Source organism: Gallinula chloropus (genome assembly GCF_964237585.1).
Source record: "Gallinula chloropus genome assembly, chromosome: 6".
NCBI classification, from domain to species: Eukaryota; Metazoa; Chordata; class Aves; order Gruiformes; family Rallidae; genus Gallinula; species Gallinula chloropus.
This window is the reverse complement of record NC_140091.1, coordinates 3275281-3291337: the sequence shown is the minus strand read 5'-3', so window position 1 is coordinate 3291337 and position 16057 is coordinate 3275281. Positions and strand designations below refer to the sequence as shown.

At 42.1% G+C, this 16057-nt stretch overlaps 1 protein-coding gene across 1 annotated transcript in view; it reads left to right on the top strand.

The window, feature by feature from the left end:
- NFIA (nuclear factor I A) overlaps positions 1-16057 on the top strand; it is a gene marked incomplete at its 5' end in the record, with an annotated part of 353459 nt that overhangs the window by 232978 nt on the left and 104424 nt on the right. Inside the window, one exon of the mRNA XM_084266547.1 lies at positions 9049-9114. Coding sequence (XP_084122673.1) covers positions 9049-9114 — 66 coding nt within the window. The remainder of the gene's footprint in view (positions 1-9048; positions 9115-16057) is intronic.

Sequence of the window (16057 nt, the reverse complement as noted above, 5' to 3'; positions counted from 1 at the left end):
GAGAGAAATGCAGAAATGATTTCTTGTTTTTCAAAACACCAAGCAAGAAAAACAAAAACAAACCAGCAAGCAAAATAGAAGCTGTGAAGGCTTGGAAATATCCCTTCTAGGTGACTTTGGATCCACTCTAGCAAGTAATTTTCTGTATAATGTAGTTCAAGGCTTCCTAAGCGGTCGGTGCCGTTGCCATTGTAATGGCTGTATTGGTGGAATGATACTTTATTATCTAGAGCTGCGGCTTGAGAGCTGAGCTCCGTGCTTTTTACTCCTTTTAGTAACTCTGCCTCTGAAGGTAAATCACTTAACCTCTATGTGCCTCCTTCATCCCCGCGTAAAGTGGGCATAGTTATGCTCACCTTTCCCACAGAGGTATTGTAAAGCTTAGTTTAATGTTAATAAGATGTTTTAATTTCCAGGATAAAAGGATGTTCTATAAATATACATTAGAAGTAATAATAGTTTTAATGTATGCCATTATTTTATAACAGTGCTTTTCTAGTTTTAGAAATTTTTTAGTGGTTTGAAGTTATTATAGAACCCATTTTTGGTTAATTAAAGATTGACATTCGGGCAGAATTTGTTGAATTGTTCTATAAATTCAGATCCGTGTGCACTGAGCATGCCCAGCGCCGTGCTCACCTGCACTTTGGGATCATCAGTACGGCCCTTCGGCTTTTAAAACAACTCTTTGATGCATGTGCTCAGAAGTTTGATGGCTTCTAAATAGAATGGTTCAAATATTTCAAAGCACTTGAGATTCCTATAGTGTGAAGCAATTTAAAATTATTGTACTGCAATTAATTTTAAATAACTGAGCACTGCATATGTCTAGAAACCCTTACAGATCCAAATGGAAGCTCTCTAAAAATTGAAATGATTCAATAAATTTAAATCACTCTGAAGAAATGGATGTAAGTACTGTAAATCATTTCGTGAGGGGGATAAGCAAATTTTCTAGAAGTGAATCTGAGGGTAGAGACTCTAATTAGATTTTTTTATTTTGGGGTTTATGATGATGAAATGTAGGTTAATTTATATTTCCCAGGGATACGAGGGCAGCTCTTGTTGATCCATATGGTTTCTTGTAGCTCTTACATAGGGTGCTTTTTATTTTTTTTTATATCCCAAGATTACAGAAACTTAGCAATCCAACTTTGCACATATTTTTTTTCCATTACAAATATCTTTCCCTCCAAATCTGTATAAAAAGACATGAGAAAAATATTGGTCCACAGCTAGAAATGCCAAGTATATTTTTAAATGCAGCTAAAAAAAATACCGCAGAATTAAAACATTGTGCAGCAGGGAAGCTAACATTTTGTGGAGCTGGGCTGCTCAGTGAATGTGAATTTTTGTGTGCCTAAATGGCTGATTTGGGTGCAACCTGTGTTTGTGGGTGCCAAGGTGGATTGCTGGCTGATAGCTGATCCTTAGCTTAGGGCATGCTCTCTGCCCTTTCCTTACAGAGGTATTAGAAAGATGCTATCTCATGTAGGAAGCTGGTAAAGATACTGATGTGAGACCTGTCGGAAAGTCATGTCATTTCCATTGGCTTCAGCTCAGCTCCAGGAAAATCCGTGTGCTGGTTCCTCCTTCTGCCGCCGGTGTGTGCGGCTCTGCGCGCTGGGCGCTTCGCTCTGGGATTACAATTCCTCCCAAGTATCGGAGCCAGAAATTAGAAATTAGTGCTACCCACAGCACTTGCCTGACCCTTCCTTTTCAACTGCTTCCCTACCAGCCACGTTAAAAATAGGACGGGGACAGCGCGGTGCCTCTTCGTGTGAGCACTCGGCACTCGCCGTTGGCACGGGTGCTTCCTCCGGAGACGTTGCCGCCTCTCGGCAAATAGCTCGTGAGGGTTCGGGCGCCGTCCCGCTCTGGCAGTGAGGTGTCCCGGTTCCTCGGGGTGGGACAGAGCCCATCACGGGTGAGGGAGTCGCATCGCCAAGCTAGTCGCTGTGGTCTGGGGAGAAAATGTATGTCTGAATTTGCTCCGTGTCTGGTGGGCTCTTCCCAGGCGGAGGAGCCGCGGAAAGCGTGAGGGGCCCCTCCGCAGGGTCTTCCTTAAGGCCTTACCTTACTTTTAGACAGTTGTCATTATCTTTGTCTAAAGGTCATGGCTAAATTGAATAAAAGGAAAGCTGTGTGTTCCTGTCGATGCACAATGGCAGTATTGACTTTCCTAATCCAGTTTGCTGAGGGGTGAGAGAATTAAATTAGATATCTAAGCACAGAAATTGAGAGCCTTTGAAAACAAAGATAAGGAGACAGCCTGTATTTTCCTTTTCCTGGGAGCTCTGGGCTCAAGATTTTGCAGGTGTGTCATCTGATCCATGGCTTGCATCGATCAAAACTGTGCCAATGCATATTTAATTAGCAAGGGGACCCTGGATGCATTATGGCCATCATCCCTATATTGAATGGACTGTCAGACTTTCTGAATGCTTCCCCAGCCCGCCCCCCCACACCCCCCCCCCTTCGTTGTTTGGGGAGCTTCTGCATTTTGTCTGAGCAGCTAAAAGTTTCTTTGTTTTTAGCTGGTGATGCATACAGCACCACTGAGGAGAATACAAACAAGTAAAGTCCTAAAGTGTTTATTTTGTCTAGGAAAAAGGGCTGAACCAATTTGAATCCTTTGGGTAACGGATTTTTGTATCTCTTGGAATTAAAAAAACACAGTCGCATGATGTTTACTTTAAGAATATTTTATTATAACAAATAAAATCTGTGCTGTGGGATTTCTTAAGGAAGCCTTTGATGACAATTTGAATTAAGTCAAAATTAACGTTTGCTACTGCAAAGGAATAAATAGAAAATGTTCCAGAAATGAATCAGTAAGCAGGAATCAAAGGCTGTAAACTGTTTTAAAAACAAACATTTAGAAGTGAATCAAATACTTGTTTGTAATATCAAGGAACAAATATGGGAATACACAGATTCCCCACATTCTAGGCTATCACACGATAGCAGTAAATCATTTATGGGCTTGTGAGAACAAAGAAAGTTGATTTAAAATGAAACTGTTTTGATAGAGCTTTAGGGTCTCGCAGCCTGATGGTCAAGCCCCACGTTCTTATTCCTTACGACCAGGAAAGGAACGGGGAATTTCTGAATCCCAGAAAAAAAAACCCAAACACCAAACCCCCCAAAAAGTTAGCCAGGGAGTTGTGGAGATCTTTGTTTGCATCTACCTTGGTACAAAGCCGCCCCAGCAGACAGAGTGTTGCCTGATAAACAGATGTAATACACAAAGTCTGCTTACAATACCGAGCAACAGACTGTGGGCACATGTTTTGGTCTCATTCAAACTCATCAGCATAGTCTAGCTAGCTGTTTTGTTGCTAGTCTACTTACGGGGTAGCTTAGTAGCGTCTTACTGGTGAAGTAACAAGGAGGGTTTTTGCCACAAAAGTTTTGTGGCAAGGGCTCATGGGAAAATCATTTGCATACATCTTGTTACAAAGGCTGACTACTTCCTGGCTTAGACAAAGTGTTGCCTGATAAACAGACTTAACACACAAATGTCTGTCTGGAATAAACAACAGCAAGCTTTGATTTACATTTCCATTATCAAAGATAATCTCTTTCCCAGTGTACAGGAATTAAGAGTCCTCGCCTTAAAAAAAAAAACACAACCCAAAAAACCCCCAACAACAACAAAAAAAAAACCCCACCAGGCTGGCACCATGGGGATTTTACCACTGCAGAACCTTGTTGGGGAGCTGTGGGGATGGGGTATATGGTACAGCGGGTAGGAAGTAAAACTGGGAATCTGGAACGGGTATGTGCACATCGGCCGGTGAGGTGTATGATAATGAAGCACTTTGAACTCCCTATAAAAGTTGACTTGAAAGTGATGGCTGGAGTTAAACAGAGAGCCAGGCCTTCCTTAAAAGAAATACTAGTAGCCACCTAAATAGCTGTAAATAATAATTGTGGCTCACATGGAGCAATCCCTATGTGTTTATATCAGACATGTATAATGAAGGGAAAGGGAGTGTAAAACAGCCTTGGTTCTGGTGCTGGTTCCTGTTTGTGAATCCCTTAAGCTCGCCACGTAAGGCTGTATATAAAGGAGCATGATTTAGATTTTTTTTTTTAAAAAAAAAAAAAAACAAACTTATATAAATCTTTGGTGGAATCCATGCCCAAAATTATAGATGAAAAATTTATTGCATGAACACAACCCGGCCATATAAATATTTTATTACAAATAGGACTCTGAAACTTGAATAAAATATGTCAGTTTATTATACAATATTTCCCCCCTAAAACATGATATGAATGGAAAATTGAACTTCTTCTGCACTTCTGCGGTGCTTCTGCAAGGAGCTGGGCTGGCAGCAGAGAAGAAGGGAGGCCGCTTTATTCAGCCGCAGAGCCAGCTCAGCATGGGCAGTGGCAGCGCAGCCTCGCTCATCTGGCATCGCCTGGTGTTTTGTTTCCTTCCCTATGTGGGGATCACCTTTGCTGTTTAGAGGATAGATGCCTCTGCACCTGAGTTAGCACGCTGACTGCTAGTGAGGGCTCTGTTTCTGGCAAGGGCTGGCTCTACATAGGTAAAAAATAATCTTGACACCCGTTAATTCAGTTTGTGCAGACCAGCAGACAATAAGGCCGGTCCCTGGAGGTCAGTGTCACCCCAGGCTGGATTCCTTGGGAAACATGGCGTGGCAAGAAGATCAGGGTGCTGAAGAAAAGCATCCTGTTTCTCCAAAGCCAGGTAGCCATGGAGTGGTTGCACACTGAGAAGTGCAATGACACTCCAAGCGAGCTTTTTTGGTGGTGGAAGAGCATAACAACTCTTCACCGTCTGTGTCACGGTCTACAAAAAAGAACAACATTGTCAGTCTGTTGACATTGGTCCTGTCCACGGGCCAGACTTTCCTGGGAAGGTTTTATTCTTTCCAAACAATGGAGCGCTCCCTTCCAGCGCCGCGAGCCTTGCTTCCACGCAGCCGTCGTGCAGCCCGGCTGGAGCTGCAGCTGAAAAGGAAAATTACGTATTGAAAAGTCCAGAGTTTCCATCCTGGAGCTGAAAGTCCCTGACCACTGCTTAAAATTTGAGGTCAGGCAGACCTGGGTCTCAGGCTCAACAGTCTCGGGCACGCTGGGGCAGCAGATGCTTAGGAAACAGATCCAAAGAGGAGCAGAGAACAGAGACATAGTGGGAAATAATGCTACTTCAGAAAAACTAGCCTGTTTTGTTAGGTGTTGTCTTTCTTTATCCCTTAATTGTAGTTGATTCTTGGAAGTAGAGAGTAGAATAGCTTCAGCGTGCTTTTTGTCCTGTTTTCCCATGATTACGGTTGCTACCAGATCCCCTTGAGCTTCTCTTGTCCAGTAACCTTGACTCCAGTGTACGTACTCACGCTAACTCCGGCTAGTTCAGGGTTAAACATTCCAACCACTAACTTTCCTTTAACTAAAAAAGCCCCCAAATAAAACCCATTGTGCTATTGAAGGTTAAGCTTCCTTAAATATAAAACTAGATTCCTTGGTGATTTTTTTTTTAATTTTTTTTTTTTTAAAGCAGCAATCTTAATAGTGGTTCCTCACTAGAATATTTCCAACTCCATCTGAAATCATTTAAATCCTCCCCTTAATAACACGCACTTTATTGTAATATACAGATTCTTTGGCTTCCTACCAGCCTTAGCTTAAGGCACCAATGAAACTCGTTGCCGCAGGGGGCCGTGGATTCAAGAGGGGCTCGCATCTACTGTATATTTTGTTTTGTATGTTTTCCAATGGCTCTAATTATTGCAGGTGGTAGAATTTAACTGGCAGTGTTGTTGCTAAAGAAAACAGGCATAAAGTGTATACTGTTTTGCAGAGTGGCTATCAAATATATAGAAAAGAGAAAATCAAATGAATTGTTAAACTGCTCTATAGTAAGTGATTTTATTGATTTAATGCAAATGCTTATGAAAATGATCTTCCATTTATATCAATAATGTATGGGCAAAAATTAATTTATTCCTCTGGTCACCTGTTTGGCTAACTGACTCAGCAGGACAGACATTCCCCCTCCCGTTGTAGCCAAGCCCTCAAAACACTAAACATTCAGAAGACTAGAATTTTAAAGTTTCCATGTGCAAAACAACAAAAAAGCCCCGACAGGAGTTACTGCCAACTGCTGAAAAAGCAGAGAGCGAGCAGTGGAGGCTGAGCAAGACTCTCTCGTCCTAGGCAAGACTGTAAAACACAACGGCTCGGATTTTGCCAATCCCTTAACCATGTGGCAGCACATTTATATGTACCGGATCATCTGCGGCATCTGAATAAAATCAGGGAAGCAAAATTCTGCATATAAACATTTTGGCTAAGTGCCTTAACTCAGTCTTCTTATCTGGGGTTTCCACAAGATGCCACCTTGCATAACAATGCTGAGCGTACGCTTGCCCAGTACGTGTTTTCGGTAGCCTCCCGTGATCTCTACCGCAGTGTAGATTGGCTTTAATTCTACCTCATCCTGCATTTTGTTGCCCCGTGCCTCTCCATGAAGAACAGTGCTTAAAGCCTTTGTTGTCTTCTTTTTTTCTTTTTTTTTAATAAATTAATATTTAATTTCAGCAGGAGGGGTGGGTTACAGGGAAACAGAATTGGGGAAAATGTTATCGCGCTAGCCAGGGGAATGAAAGAGGAAAGTTAAGATTCAGTATGCAAACAAACGTCCTAGGGCCGGTAGACTCTCTCTTGTGCCACTAGCTTTTGGTGTTGGAAAAACAGCACTCAACACAAACAAAAGTACTTTGTTTCTCAAAATCCAGGAGCAGCTCGGGCTCTGCCGGCTGCCCACCGGCTGCAGGGCTGTGGCGGGGAGCGAGGGTGCCAGGCTGAGCACGCCAGCGCCAAGCCCGGCTCCTGCCGCTGCCACGGAGCCCTCGTCCCTCTCGCTGCTTCACCAGATTGTTCAATATTTTGAAAGGCAAGTGTGCTCTGAGTCTCTGCAGGAACTTTTTCAAATACATGAATTTTTGTGGAATTGTGGCCCTACATGAAGCCCAAACGCCTATCAAACGGCGGCTTGCTGGAGGGAAAGAAAAACCTAAAAAATAAGCAAAAAGCCAAATGCCTGTCCAGTAAAATGAAATCCCTTGGATGTTGACTTTGAATGTTAACTAAATATTTTACATTCCTAATATTTTACCTTTGTTTCTACCTTTGTGGTATCAGCAACATGAAACTTCTTGCCAAAATCTAGTGGCCAGAATATAACAGCGCCGTGTTGTTACCCGGTATTCTTATCTGTTGTTATTGTGAGCTTCAGTTAACGATAACCCAGCAGTTCAGGATTTCAAACTAAATTGCAGAAGCAAGAATATATATATATATATTTTTTTACTGAGCTTCATTGTAGAAATTACTAAAAATAATAAAGATAAAAAAGAGGAAACAGATTCCAGGCACATGGCGAAACGTCACTTTGTAGGAGAATTTCATTGATTTTAAATAGAAGTGTCAGGATTGAAGCTTTCTTTGCTGAATATTCTGAGCGCTCGTACTCTGAAATTTGTCAGAAATTTGTTTTGTGAGCACTTTTATTTTTACTTGTAGTTTTTTTAATTTATACGAGATTGTCCTCTAAGCTGCTGAATGATACCTAATGCATACAGTCAGCAGGTAAAAAAAAAAAAAAAAAAAAAAAAGAAAAAAATTTGAATATTTAAAATAGGCATTTTCTTTATAGTGCTCTGCGGTAATTAAAATCTTCATTTGCTTAAAAGCAAGGAACCTTTTTAAAGCAATAAATTAGCATTGCTTGACCCAAGGTCACTAGTAGTACTGCTTCTTCCAGCGCTATTAATACCTCAAAGAAAAAGAAGGGGTGGTGTTATCACTCTGTTGCAATAGAAGTAAGATTTTCAATTTAATCACAGTTAAGTGTCATGACCTTTTGATCTTGCGTTGACTCCTCGCTGAAATGTGGTCAAATTTCAGACAGCTAATTCTAAACTCGGCAAAGTCAAGGTGGAGTCAGAAGATAGGCTTGCCACGATTGGGAGTGTTTTTGATGCAATAGCAAGTGGTTTCATTTCCTAAGTTGGGTTTCAGAGAAAAAAACTTTTTTTAGGGGATCAATAAGAGAACAATTTTGGAGGTGGGGGGGATGAAATCTGTTTCTATTTGTGTTATATTGTGGAAATGGTAATTGGAGGGATTTTTTTTTTAATTCCTTTTTTTTCACACAGGTAAAGGCAGCTTTTTCCCCAGTTGATATTGATAGAAATAATTAAGAAGGGAAATGCTCTTTGACTAAAGCTTCGACTAAGAATAATTTTTGAAGCAAAAAGCGATCATCTTCACATAAAGTGGAGTTAATAATGTGCGAAAAGTGCAGAACGCTCGTATTTACACACAGCCTTTTATAGGTCGTTCTATTGTTTTAGGCAAATAAATTGTGTTGGTTGGAGAGTGTTAGCTGGGAGTTTGTAGGACCCGCTATTTGCCCAAGTTCTAAAGCAGTTCATCCAGTATCTGCTCTCATTTGTACCACTGCAAATCAGGGTGATACCGTGCACCTCAGCGATCTCATAGCACTCAAACCGCCGCGAAAGCATGACGAAAACCAGCTCTTCTATCAGTTTTGCAGATTTTGTTCCAGAAATGTGTAGACAACAATCTCCACGACTTTGTAGTGTTGCTTGGTTACCTTTATATGCCTGCCTGAATATATGTTTTGAGACTTTACTATGTGTTGGATTAAGGCTCTGGTTTGTATACAACATAGAGGCTGCATTATAAAAAGCATGTAGGAGAGTAGCTTAAATATGCCTTCTCTAAAAAAGAAGGATTCTCAAAGCTTAATTTATGCTCTCACACACACACACACCAAGCACTCTGTGTAGTGCTGTAAACAAGACTCCCTTTTTTTTTTTCTCCTAGGGAAAACACTACCTAGGCACGGGACTTTTGCATTATCATGTCCTAGTGCAACACTCATGTCCTTAGTTTGTGCTCTCAGCCTTTTGAGGAAGTCTGGCGCCTCTGATCTATTTTCCACAGCAGACCCTGTAATTTTTGGCTGTATTTTATGTTTTTCAGATTCAAGTCAATCTGAAAGTCCCAGCCAGCCAAGTGAAGCTGATATTAAGGACCAGCCAGAAAATGGTAAGTTCTTACCTGCTGCTCCTGCTTTGGGATAGTAAAACAGCCCATATTTACAGACATTTTTTTCCTGTGTCTAATACAAAAAGATTATTCCAAATAATTGACATGGGACAGCTACAAATAGGCTGTGTACTCTCCTCATAGTGAAAACGCTGCTGTTTCCCTAACTAAGGTAGCGTTTGTTTCTCCAGTCCTGGAGAGTGACATTTTTTTTCCTTTAAAAATAATTTTAATTAGGGAGATGCCATTAAAGAGCCTGCTGTATGCAACCCTTATCCTTATTCCTCCATAGCAAAGGCTTTCAGTCATGACCCCCTGGGGGTGTGTGCTCCATTGCTTTCATTTTTATCTCTGTGCTTTTAACTTGCTTTGTTTATGATGCTCTCGTGCGACACACACGCTGAAGTACCTAACTTTCAGTATGTGGCCAGCCAGCATTGTAGAGTGCAGGATCTCAGATAGTCCCACGAAACAAAATGGTTGCTTTGAAATATGTTGCTGCAGACCCCATCCTCTGCTGGAAAAAATCTGCTAAACAAAACTGAGCAGCAACACTCCCAAATGGTGGGAGTTTCAGGGCCAGACTGAGCACCTATAGACATCCAGGCAGGTATCGCTGCAGGACCCGTGCGGGTACTACCAGTGTTGTCTCTGGGAGGTTCAACTACTGCTTGTTGCTCCATCTTGAGCTTACTTGGAAGTAGCAGCAGGACTGTGAGTTTTGGGAACACTAATGTTCTTTGGACTGGGACCGTTTTAAAGTAGAAGCAATAGCTTCTGCGGGATCAATGGCTTGCATTGTAAAGGAGCCTGGAAAAAAATCATTCAATAATAGGGAATTTCTGTTGGGACTTCATGTGAAAGGACAGTGTGTGTCTGAGGCAGCAGCTTTGCTTCCTTTCTATGTTTAAGTAAGGTAGACCTCAACAATTCATGTGGGCCCATCGGCAACTGAGTTTTGTTTTACTGCTTATATTTAGAGCAGGGCAATAACTCCAAGTGAAAGTGATTACTATTAATGGGTTTTCTTCACTTTTTTTACCCATAACCAGTGTTTTCTTACAAAGAGCTAAATGTAGGTGGGGTCTGCGGTGTGGATGTGGAAAGGAAGGATTTGTGTGAAAGGTTTAAGTCTGAAACCTGTCACCAGTTTTGGGACATTTCAGTCCATCTCGTGTAGAAATACTGTATCGATAAGAAAATACAACTGTGATTGTCCTTTTGCAGAGCAACTATCTGCTTTCACCTCAAGTCCCTCCAGCTGTATGTGTGTTCAGCATGTGTTTTGGGGACTTCATTAGCAGCTGATTAAGCTGCAAGTAGGAGTGAGGTTGAAGGGCTGCATTCACATCCAGGCTGCGTTTGGGTCAGGGTTTCAACAGCAAATAGAATTAAGGAAAGAAAAAGAGGTTTAGGTACATAAAACCCTTCCCAATGTGAGCCTGTATTGTAGGACCTAGAACAGAGGGTTCACAGGACTGGTAAGATTTTGGCTTTTGGGGTTTCTGTATTTTTTCTTCCAGTAAAATATGAAAGGCTTCATATTTTGATAGGTTTTGTGCTGCTCATCTCTAAACATACAATCTTACAACATTTCTGTTGTTTCTGAAAGACAGCGCATAATTTCCCTTATCAATCCTGGTCACAGAAATTCTAATCTGTAGCCAAAGGATTGTGAGGTTAAGAGAAGAACTGACTAAACTGTGATTTTTGTTCTGCCAATTCTGCTAATTTTTTGTGTGAGTGTGGAATATGTTGCTTATGTTTATTAAATCATATTTTCATTTAGAATGCATTAGGCACCAAACATGTTATTATTTTGTGTTTAGGTAATACTCTTTTGCAGCTATTAAACCCCAGTTCTTCCCACCCTGCAGTTTCTTAGTCTTAAGGATGCCTGTTACCCAACTACTACCCTGAAAAGCAGCAATGTCAGTGTTTAATAATGTAAAATCTGCCAGAGCCTAGTGAAATGAAATACCTCTGATTTGGAGCCTGAGTCTTCCTTGTAAAACAAGCTTTTAGTGAATTCATGGAACTTTACTGGACCTGCAAAAGGTACTTTTTAAAAAATATATAAATAAGCAGGAAAAGGATTTTTCTTTTTCTCAGTTTTACTAAAAGGTGTTTTTCCCCACCGCAGCAGAAGCCTCCTGCTTAGGCACCTTTTGCAGTTGGCTGTGTGGGAGATTTTTTCTTTACAAACGCTTGTAACACAGTCTGTTGGCCCTAAAGGGGCTGCTCCCCCCTGGGCAGCCGCCGAGCTGGTTCTCAGCTCACACAGCCCCCAGCTTGCGACGTATCCAGCGCGTAGATCAACACAGATCTGCAGCTCTTATCTACCCGAACGTGAGGATGAAAGCAAAACTGCAGGCTTTAGCAAATGAAAAACTGCACGCACAGAAACGGACACAATAAATCATATTAACTGCCTTGTTCTACACTTGCTGTAGACCCACTTCTACAGGGCCTGATCCAAATCCCTCCGGAGTCAATGGGAGTCTTGTAATTGAATTTACTGAGAGTGAGAATGAGCCCACACAGAGAGGAATTTTTTTTTATTATTATTTTGGATATATATTATTATTTTTAAATCAAAGAAAAATAGTATTGCAAACAATCTTATTCCTACCGCCGCTAACAGCAGACTGACCAGATTGAGGGGAGATTTGGAATGGTTTTGCATTTGTCTGGAAGGCAGAGAGAAGTGTATCGATTAAGTACTACCTTTTACATGCACGCATTCCTTCATTTTAAAAAAATAAATCTTTAAAGGCCTTGTGAGGGTTATACAGCCTCTCTACTTGCCTGTTAATATCCTTTCTGTTCCACTCCATAAATTCTAGAGCTATTTATTATACACATATATTTTGCATACCTTGAGTAATGTAGGTTCAAAAGGGTCAACTATACAGCCCTGAAAAAGAAGGCCTCCTACTACAGATTTTAATTTATCATTTTAAATTGTATGTGTTATTTTGGAAAGCCTGTATGTCTAACCTTCACTGAAGTGAAGTTCATGGGGTAGAAAAAAAAAAAAAGCTTTTTTAAGCCACTCCTTGTTTCTAGTGGGCTTTACAATTGCATTTTCTGGAGCAGAATCATCCCAAACAGAGGAGATGGTGGCATCTTCTGCTCTTAGCAGTGGCTTTAACACCAACTCTAGCTTTTTCTTAAGCGTTCATTAAGCCAGAGTAGTTTTTAGACAGTAACTTGCCTGACCACTACTGCAAAGATTTACAGAAATATTAAGCATTTATTTTTTCTGTAGAGAGAGAGATGTAGTGTGATGGGCCTGAAAAGCCAAGTGAGACAGGGCATGTTGGTGCATGCATGGTCCAGTGTCTTGCCCTGGAACCAGGGGTAACACTAACATGTAACCACATAGTATGGGCAGTGCTGCTGTCTCACAGTCCTCCAGCATGGGAAAGAGCTCCTCAGGGAGAGGAAGAAACCCCAGAATTTGACTGTTTCTTATGTGGGTGAGGAAAGTTGCTCGAGTGGTGATGAAAGAGGCCAGCAACTTCATTTGAAAGACAGAAGCATGTTCCAATGTCCTGATATTTTGCTCATAGGAGGGTGTTTTTTTCTGACCAGCTGGGTGGAACAACCATGTGGAAAATTCCCCACTTTTGTAGTTGCCTAATGGTATGTAAAAGCTTCATTTCGGTTGGCACCACAAGGTGATTTTGCAATTCACCCAATCAAAAAAGAAAAAAGGGAGGGGAAAAAAAGGTTATTGATTTGAAAAGCTTGTTAAATGCACTGGTTTGGTGGTGTATTTTATAAACAAACCAGTTCTCAGTGAACTGGGGATGACCAAATGGCTAGTCCGATGGAGCGAAGTGACTGCATGCCTGGGGATCAGGAACAACTGAATTCCCGGCTCAGCACTGCCATGGACTCTCTCTCAGGCTTTTATTCTCCCTTTCAGTTGTGGAAATGGCTATGGGATAGATTTTCTTTTTGTTAGGAGGATTACTTTAAACTTTTGCAGGAAAACTCTTCAGTCTCTCAGTCTGCAGAGTGGGGATGTTTGTGATATTCCAGCTTTCAGAGACTCAGAACATCGAAAGTCGGATCCTGCCCTGCTGCAGCATAACTCTGGAGCAAGGCGAGGAGGGAGTAGCACAAACTGGTTAATAATTGTGGCTCAGCGCTGTGTTAGTGCTGTCAGTAAATGGATGTCAGACATCCACCAGGCGATGCTGGCGTTTGATGTGGTAGTACTGGGGAATTAATAACTGCAGCGGGAAGGTACGCGCGGAGGGTGCTGTGTAAAGCAGAGGAATGCTGTGTCATTTTCTACAGGCGACTGATGTCTCTGGAGCGTGCGGGTAGCGTGATTTGATAACTTGGGAGTCGGTGGCACATCACTTTTAATTGTAGATTAGCAAATTCTTTTAAAGGAAGTTGGTAAATTCTCCCCATTTCAAGCGAGCGAGGCAGCACTCATTATTACAGCTGATTACAGACGTGTGCCAAATTCATGGCTCAAACAATTTCTGCAGAGGGAGAGGCATTTATCTGAAAAATAAAAATGTTTAATGCCCAAACCAAATGCTTTTTAGTTTTAATGTATTCTTGCTGCTTTGAGCTGCAAGTACCTTAACAGCACTGCAGGAAATGAAAGGCACATTGTTCTTTGTAACATTAAAAAAAAAAAAAAAAGAGGAAAAAAGAAAAACAATGATGTACCATAACTCACAGAACTCGTTTTTCAACCCTGAGGTAATTACACCGGACTTGTAAATATCATCGGTGAATTCTTTGCTTAAGTAGGGTTGGACTTGAGTATTAAACCTTTAAAAAATGTTTAAGTATATGCTTACTTTTCCCGGCTTAAAAAACTTAAAGAAGAAATTCTGGTCCTGAAGGTGGGGTGGGGAAGTGAAGGCAGCAGTGGGAACATAGGGAGAGAGGTTTCCTTTCCTCCTCCTCCGGCAAGGCTGGCCATGGCAGGCGTAATGCAGCTTTGGCTGCAAGGAAGGGAGGGATTATGTGCAACCTGGTAAAATGCAAAAGCAGCTTGTGGAACGACCTCTCTGCCTTAGCTAACAGGCTGCGGTGTCCAGCCACGCTTTGTATGCTTGCCTTCCGGTCCTAAAGCCTGGCAGTCTTGTTTCGTGCAGAGCTGGAGCCTCCTCCAAGGAGTCTGTGGAACTGGGCCCGCCTGGCTCTAGGGTTAGGTGCTCCTCTCATGGGTAGGCTCACTATTCAAACCCTCTGCTCGGCCTGGGACCGGCTGAAAACAGCTCTGATCTTTGTGGTTGACCCTACCCCTCCGCTACACTCTGTCCAGTAGTAGCTGAAAGACGTCTGGGTTGTTTGACAGGTGAATCTGTGACCTGTAGAATCGGACTGCTTTTCCCAGGCCGTGCCTCCTTCTCAGGCCATGCTGAACCTCCTATTTCCACTACCTGAGGTGGGGTCCAGCTGCTTCTCGGGCTCTCTCAGCTGTGACTGATGATGCCAACCAGCTTTACCCTTACCAAGGAGGTGCTGCAAGTGCAGCAGGACTTGAGGCATCAGTCCCTGGGTAGTCCCCTTAACTCCCACCTGGGGAGCGCAGGGACATGAGCCATCCTCCCAACACTGAAACCAGTGCCCTTCAAAAGTATATCCTCTCAGATGACTGACATTCCTGAAACACCTCATTTGCCACAGATAACCAAGCCTTGCAGAGAAAGTTTTCGATCAGTTACTGTTGCAAACAGGGTAATACAGCAATGGCAGCTTTTATTAGTGTTCTTCTTGGTGGGATCATTTGCATCAGAATCTTATAAATGCAAGAAGACTCTTCTCTTGTTTACAGAGCAACACTGAGGAGTTATCACAGCCTGAGGGACTAATCTAAAATTAACTTTGCTTGGGAAAAAGCTTTTTGGAAAAAAAAAAAAAAGCCCTTAGCATTTTCAGTAAGGAATCTCATAGCTGGTGCTAACGTCAAGGCTCCTGGTGATGTCAGCCTGTTTGCACCTTTGTAACTTGCCAGGACCAAATTCTGAATGGATTTGCACCCTTAAGGGTCATGTTGTCTGCCAGGAACAGTGGTGGGAAAAATTGTCCAGGTTTGAAAGCAGTGATAGAGCAGGGAAGCCTTGGTGGGGCTGGTCTCCACTGCTGTCCTGCAGAATCGGCCACAGACCCTTACAGGATCCATCACCTGATGGAGGTCTAATGAGGTCCAGCCTGAGAGGAGTGCATGGAGGCAGTTCTGAGAGCCAGCGTTTCCCAAGGAAACAAAAGCAGACGTGTCTGGTTATAAATTTAACTGATGTGTGATTTAGTCTCGCATTTTTTTCATCTTACTTCATTACAGATCTATTCCAACAAGAACTAGAAATACACTATTTTAATCATAATAGCACAGAACTGAAACTTTGCAACATCCAGCAGTATTTCCCAGCCAGTTTCATGACTGTCATGAAGAAGTGTCTGAATAATTAAGAAAGAAAACACCATTTTTCCCTATATTACCGTATTTTCATTGAGATTCGCACTTAGATTCTTTTGTGGTCCAGATTGTGAGGCACAGTTAGACCATTTTCAGGATTTAGCTGGTGCTCTGCTAGGCTCAGGATTTAGCCTGCTTATCAGTAGCTGGCACTCTCTTGAGAGGGCCCAGCGATGGCAACAGCGAAGGGTGTTGACTGTCAATCGGGCGAGATACACGGTCGTCAATCAGGGTCAGTTCTGCAGCGGCCGAGTGGAGAGCCTTTCTCATCAGTGACCCGCAGTGTTTGAGACTTGAGGATTGACAGAGGACTTCACTTTTCACTGCTGCTAACCATTAACCTTCGCAAGCAAAGCATTCCCACAAAAAAATTCATCCAAGGCGAGTATGACAGGAAATATTCAAAGCATGAAATGAATGCTTATAGCATGACAAAGCAGTGCTTGAAAGACATGAAACGTTCATTACGCTTGGAGTGACTGAATG